The sequence below is a fragment of the Ruditapes philippinarum genome, unplaced genomic scaffold (genome assembly GCF_026571515.1).
Source record: "Ruditapes philippinarum isolate M1 unplaced genomic scaffold, ASM2657151v2 ctg4962_1_1_1_1, whole genome shotgun sequence".
In the NCBI taxonomy this organism is placed as follows: domain Eukaryota; kingdom Metazoa; phylum Mollusca; class Bivalvia; order Venerida; family Veneridae; genus Ruditapes; species Ruditapes philippinarum.
Window position 1 is genome coordinate 25591 of NW_026852273.1, and position 7333 is coordinate 32923.

The 7333-nt window shown below is 30.7% G+C and overlaps 1 protein-coding gene across 1 annotated transcript; it reads left to right on the forward strand.

Moving 5' to 3' along the window:
• The first annotated feature begins 1754 nt into the window (after positions 1–1754).
• LOC132755132 (interferon-induced protein 44-like) lies at positions 1755–6677 on the forward strand. The gene is made up of 6 exons (XM_060745936.1): positions 1755–2319; positions 2729–2802; positions 3260–3457; positions 4757–4900; positions 5174–5345; positions 5930–6677. The coding sequence occupies exons 1-6, from the start codon at positions 1782–1784 to the stop codon at positions 6244–6246; spliced, it is 1443 nt and encodes a 480-aa protein (XP_060601919.1). The 5' UTR covers positions 1755–1781; the 3' UTR covers positions 6247–6677.
• The last annotated feature ends 656 nt before the right edge of the window (positions 6678–7333 follow it).

Sequence of the window (7333 nt, forward strand, 5' to 3'; positions counted from 1 at the left end):
TTAATCCTTTCATAGAATTTTCTAAAAATTTTGTATGATGAGTAAAATTTAATGACGAATTTAAAAATAAAAAGAAAAATATATGTTGACGAGTTGGATTTCTTGTAAAATGGCAGTTTCCGTGGTAACCGTATATCTAAAAACTGTCAAAATAGCCTAACTGTGTTATAACGAATAGAAAATGTATAAGATAGCTTAAAACACACAACGAGCATTGTTTTATGCAAAGACAATCTTATCTAATGATTCTGTATGAAACAAATAATAATCTGAACATATTTCTTTAAAACATGAGTTCTCCATGTTCCTCAACCGAACAAAAAATGAGAAAAATTACATGAATTCTGAGAATAATTAGAGATATTGAAAAAAGTGTTTCATAGGATTTTCTATTTTTTTGTATGTTGTGTAAAATTTAATGACAAATCCAAAAAGAAAAAGAAAAATATAATTATGTTGGCGTGTTGGATTTTTTGAAAAATGGCAGTTTCTATGGTAACCGTATATCTCAAAATTGTCAAAATAGCCAAACTGTGTTATAATAATGTATAAAATAGCTTATTACGAGTACACTCACAATAAACATAATTTTATACAAAGCTTGCTTTATCTTAGGGTTCTGTATAAAACAAACGATAATTGGAACATATTTCTTTAAAAAAATAAGTTTTCATGCTTTTTAACTAAACAAAAAATGAGAAAAATAAACATGAATTCTGTAAAAAATTAAAGCTATCAAGAAATTTCTTTTATAGAATTTTCTACATTATTGATATATCAAGTAACATTTGATGGTGGATTCAAAAAAAGAAATAAAATATATATGTTGACGTGTTAGTTTTTTGTAAACGGGCAGTTTCCATGGTTACCGCATATGCCAACTGTCAAAATTACAACCCTTTCTTAAGAAATATCAGTGTTATACTAAATGTATTGTCAAATATACAACAAAAACATGTTGTAATAAAAAAATCTTTTTCTTTTGATGTTATATTAAGTAAATGATACTGAATATCTTTTTAAAACATATCTAGGGCCATATTATTTTTTTCACTCGACTAACATACCCGAACAGAAAGCAAGTATTCAGAAATTTACAAAGAAAATAATGAAATTCGGAACATTTCTTAGATATTTATTTTGTTTTTTTATTCAACACTTTTAAAATATATCATTTTAAACTTCTTTGCCCAGTTGTCTGCCAGTAATCAAGTCGCGACGCACGTTCGTCACTATACCACAAGTGGGTGGGGTAACGCGCGCAGAATTATCATCAATGCTGTCGTACTAATGCTTGGAGAAATCCTTTATGTGATGTTGTCTAAACGACCTCTTATTCTTTTGAACCGATCTCCTTTTGAACATTTAGAAATATCTATTCTGTATTATTTACTCATTATTTGCTTATAGCCGAAATTTAAACACTTATCCGAGTACTATTTAACTTGACCTTCATTTGAAGAGTAATTATCCGTGATTATCTTTCTTGGAAGCGCATAACGATGCGCACAGAAAACTACCGAAAACGTCTTTAAAATTACGGTATCATTATCAGAAGACTAACAATTGTAAACAAATACAGTAAAATGAAGAGGTATATATGCTGTTAACTAAACAATAATTTGAATGACGTTGCTGTTGACATTGTTGCCATCTTTACACTAACCTTTTAAATCATAATAGTTTCAAAAGAATTCAAATCAAATTTTGATAATATAAAATAAATGACTTGTGGTAATTAATTAACAGAACGCTCATTTCAGTCTACATATTGTACCAAAATGGACGGGAAGTTAACAGATAATGATATGGACCAGCTGGAGCAATGGATAGGTACAGGTCCTAAAACATTTAAACTTCTCTACGCCATTACAAGAGATGGGTGCGTCTCTACAACGTTCCACCAGAAATGTGACAATCAGGGACCTACAGTCACAGTGTTGTATAACCCACAAGGATCGGTGTATGGTGGTTATGTACAAGAAAGCTGGAACAGTAGTGGCGACTGGACTAACGACACTTCTGCTTTCATGTACCAGTTACGATTTAATGGGAATGATAAACGTACTAAATTTCCGATAAAATCTGGAAATTCTAACCATGCTCTATTCTGTGGTTCATCTTACGGTCCACTTTTTGGTTATGTTAATGGTTATGACCTATTTACCTTTCAAAACACAGTATATAGCTCAGGCACCTTCTTTGTTCTCAATGGTCAAATGGACATTGGGCATTCCTACGACAATCAAGGTGTTACTGCAAACCAGATTAATAATGGTAACAAGAACGTCACCGAGTTAGAGGTTTATAAAGTCGAGGGTAAGCTGTGTTTTATCTTTTTTTATACATGCAAATTGTTGATACCTTGCAAAACAGAAATTACAGGTAGCTAGGTATATTCAAATTTTAAACAATTTCGATTTCTCATATATCAATTGTTTCTGTACATATTATTTTTCAAACTGTCCCTTTTCTTAAAATATGACTAATAACAAATACTAGACACTAAATTGATAACATTCCTTATTCACTATTCACGGATATTCGCCTAAACTCCATTAAAATTCATAACTAATTAAAAATACTAAGGTTTAACTATCCATACGATGGTGTTAGCATGCTAATGGTGATTTTGATGATGTCTATTATTATATCATACGTCGTTAGTATGTTAAGTTGAAAAAAATCTTCAGTTTCCGTAAAACATAATAAAACATATCTTATCAAGATGGGAAGAGGTCAAAACCTATCAAGCAGGAGAACTTGAAACCATGGCGTAAGACTGAAAGCTGGAATGAACAGGTAATTTTAAATTATAAGCTTCTTAATCTGTTTATATGGCTGGTGAGGTCATGTGTGTATTCAAAACAACAAGTTTTATATTAAGGGCTTCTATCAGGCAATATTGTGCGTACTCGCGATGATTCGTATTTGAAACTTATATAGAAAGAGATGAGTAAAAATATACTGTTGTGGTCTACCTTGCCGTATTGATTGGAGGGTTTCTTTGATTTACTAAAGAACGATTAAACAAAGCAAATAGTTAATCCATGATCGATTAACTTATGAAGAAGTTTACTTTTTTGAAAAATTAAATCTACTTATTTCTAAAATATACATCATTTCATTTGGCAAAATTGATAAACTGCTTACAAAAATATTGTAAAGCATGATTTGAGATATCTCGAAACCGTTTCTTGTACTTTATTATTTGTGTAGGTATCATACTGTTTCGACAACACGTTTGGTTTTCTTTCAGTTTTTAAATGAACTTACGGAGGATATTGTATCATTCAAACCAATACCTGATTTGAAAGTGACAGATGCCCGGATTTTGATAATTGGTCCAGTTGGTGCAGGAAAGTCGAGTTTTTTCAACACTATCAATTCGATATTTCGAGGTCGAATTACACAGAAAGCGCGTAGTGGTAGCGCAGAACAAAGCCTTACGACTGCTGTGAGTATTGAAAATATTTGGACCAAGAATTTTTAACGAAGTCGTCTATACTTAATGGTTAGACAAATGCATTAATAAGTAAATGTAGCGCTTTGAAAAAACAAAGTATCATTCTTTCTTGATGTAACCATAAAGAAAGTGAAAACCTTAAAACCCGATAACTGTACGTATCGCATACAGAATGACTGTTATGGTATGAATTTCAACGTAGGTGTTTGGTTAGATCATATCTTAAGGTATGTGTATTATCAAACACTTTCACATACAATTATTAATTTTCATATCCAGACTTTGAGCACAAATTGTCGAAATTCATTTTTAAACATAAATACACCAATCACTATATGTGTAGTAAATCAAGATCATATTTATATATTATCCACATACACCATTCTTTATTATTACTCTTCACTATTTTTGAGTTGTTTATTTCCAAAAGACCAATGTGAGAATGATATCTTACTGTTAATTGAAGTGTAACAGTAAATTCAATAGTTTATTACATGCTTTTCGGTGGTTTATAGAAATATATCAGTGATATAAAACTGGTAATCTCACTGTTTAAAACAGTGAAATTACCACTTTGATAATTTCACTGTTTTGAATTTAAGCCCCTTACGTTGTTTCACTGATATACCAGCGTGCACAGTACTGGGTACCAACTTAATGACGTGACGTTGTAAATGACGTCACGTTGTATTATTATTTGGCGCGCTTTTCATTCAGTATTAGGTTTAATGTCTTTTTAAAACGTTTCTTTGCATATAATAAAAAGAAAATTTGTTTAGTTTAGTGTAAGATCGAAATATATTTCACCTTGTGAACACCAAAAGTTCATATTTCACTCGTGGCTGCGCCACTCGTGAAATATACCTTTTGGTGCTCACTCGGTGAAATATATTCCTATCTTACACTGAACTAAACAAATATCCTCTATATAATAAATATATATTTAGTAAAAATCTGAAATATAAATCCTCTATAAATTGTTTCCGAATGAAGTATTTGTTCGAGGTAATGAAATAATAACATAGGTTTGAGACTTACATAAAAATATCATTCCTCGTAAAAATACTGTAACCCTCTGCTAAAGCTTCGGGTAACAGTATTTTCCTCAGGATGATATTTTACTGTTACTCACTCATCTATGTGTTAGTGAGATACAATCAAACATTATACCGGAAAATATCTTTGACCCGATCAAAATGCATTCTGTTTTGCTGACAGTGGTTGCCATATTTTTATATTTAGTATATTTATTTAATTAATCAAATAAATGTCAAGAGAATTCTGCTTCAGTTCACCCCATACAAGGTAAAGGTCAAGTCAGGGGCGCCACTGAACTTCCGGTTATGTGACACACGTGGTTTAGAAGAGTCCCAGGGTCTGGATGTATTCGAGTGTAACTATTTGCTGGATGGTAACATACCAAATTATTATCAGGTATCAAAAAAATCAACTTAAACTTGTATATAAATATATAGAATCTTATTTAGTAATTCTTGCAAAATTACATTTAAAATAAACTTGGTTGCCAAATTATAAATTTTTATTTTCAAAAGTAACAAACTGTGATTTAATTTGACAATAATTTTATGCCATGATATCAAGACAATGTCTTGTATTACTTCAAAATATAAAGTACTAATGTTTCAGCAGTGCCCTTCATATATATTATGTTCTGTTTATATTTTATGTTTGATTTTCCGTTTTCAGTTTCATCCAACAATACAGATAACACCAAAAACACCTGGTTTTAATGCAAGTCCTACCGCGAATGACATCATACACTGTGCTGTTTTTGTTTTGGACGCCAGCACATTGGAGATCTTGACACCAAAAATCATTGAAAAAATGAAAGCATTTCAAAGGATAATGAATCAGAAAGGTATTTACTATTTTGCTGAGTTCTATGAGGCTTTGGTCAAATGCTAACTCTCTAGAGATAAGACAAAAACATTGTTTTCTTACGTAACTTTCATTCTATTTGCCCGAGGGTTATCGGCAGGCATGTTTGGTGGTGGTTTTGAATATTTTTATTATATTTCTATTATTGATATCTTAAACAACATCTTAGAGCAATGAACATATTTCAAATACTAAGAATGAGAGATGCTTCACATCTCTTTTGAAATAAATTTCATGTCTTTATCTATTTATTCAATTTATTTTTTACTAAAATGTGTCTTCTCTCTAGAAAGAGTCGTCTGTGAAGGAGACCTAGCATGTGCGTTCTAACCTGAGAGACAATATCAATTGGTATATAATAGCTATTAGTACAGTCGCACGTACATGTAATCTCCGGGTGGAGAGCTAAACGTTCAGAAATTAATGATTTGCAGATTAGTTGCCAAAACAATTTAAACACCATCATCCTTAAGTTCAGATTATATTTTGTCATATGATTTTAAATCCGATAGTTCAACTTCGATGTGATAATCATAGTTAAACATTCTTTTGTTTCTGTTTCAGAAATTCCACAACTTATTCTTCTTACAAAGGTAGATAAACTCTGTAAAGAAGTCGGAGATGATGTGTCATTGGTCTTTAAGAGTCCGGAAGTGGAGCAGCACGTCGAAAAGGCCTCGCAACTCCTCGGACTACCCCCTGCAAATGTTCTTCCCGTAAAGAACTACCACAAAGAAGAAAAGCTCGACGAAAGTATAAATATACTGGCATTGTTGGCTTTGCGCAAAATTTTAAATTTTGCCGAAGATTTTCTGGACCATGAGTTGGATAAAAAAGAAGATGGAGAAAAAGGGATGGAAAAACTTAAATCTGAAAACTAAGAGATTCATGAACTTATATCTAATGTTTTTTTCATACTTACAAATCGGATTTTAAAGGTTCATAATAACCGCCGTATGAACACATCTACAGACGTTTTAAATTCAAATTTTTATCATTTTCATATCTAAATGTTTAACTCTGCTGAAGCCGTACAACTACCGTCCATAAACGGGAATTTAACCAAGCTTGCAGCTCTTTTACTTTTGCCGTTGCGATTCGTTTCTCTATATGAAATTACAAAAGCGTTTTTCAAAAGAATTGTAGGCGTACCTGATATTTTTATGGATTGATTATTTACATGTTCAATTTGTGGAAATTCCCAAATCAGTTCATACAAATCAAAAAGAAAGATTTAATATGTGTGCGGTTTATCATATAATTATTGTATACACAATACACATGAAATATGTCTTATAAAAATTACAAAATTTTCGCGTTCTTGTGATATTAAAGGCAAGTAAGAAATTCAATGTAAATACAATAATCTAAGAACACTTAACAACAGCTACATCTGTATTTTGAAACAAAGGTATTTTAAAGATTTAAAGAAATGTTAAATTTGCCTAGCTAAATTCTAAAGGTTACAAATTCTGTGATTGATTACAAACTTTAATGCTATTTAAAAATTTCTTATCACTAGAAATTAATTGGGCTTTTGCTAAGCGACCTCTATATAAAAAAGTAATGAAAGTATTTTTAAAGGTAAAGACATTGGAGTTGAGAAATGAAAGTATTAGCTGAAATGTAGGAACTTTAAGCAGTGGTACGGTGTGTTTTACTTCAAGGTTATCCTTTTTTTTACCTGTGTTGATGTCTATTAAATTAAATATTTTTTTTTTTATAATTAATTTCTCCTTATATACCTCTTTTTCTGATTCGTTTCTTCAGTGAATTCCTTTAATGACTAACTCTATTAAATACATTAACCATGATCTTTACTTTTATTATTTTATCATTATTTCAACCATGATATTTAATTTTATTATTTTATTATTATTTCATCCTAATAAAATCCTTATTATAATTATATAATCATAAATTCTATTTTTAATCACTGTATTTCTAACAGATGTATTTAACAGGCTA

Bases quoted from the DNA above. Each gene is read 5' to 3' on its own strand.
- LOC132755132 (XM_060745936.1), top strand. From the start codon at position 1,782: ATGGACGGGAAGTTAACAGATAATGATATGGACCAGCTGGAGCAATGG. The intron at 4,901-5,173 runs GTATCAAAAAAA...TTCCGTTTTCAG, and splicing joins ACATACCAAATTATTATCAG to TTTCATCCAACAATACAGAT. The intron at 5,346-5,929 runs GTATTTACTATT...TTTCTGTTTCAG, and splicing joins AAGGATAATGAATCAGAAAG to AAATTCCACAACTTATTCTT.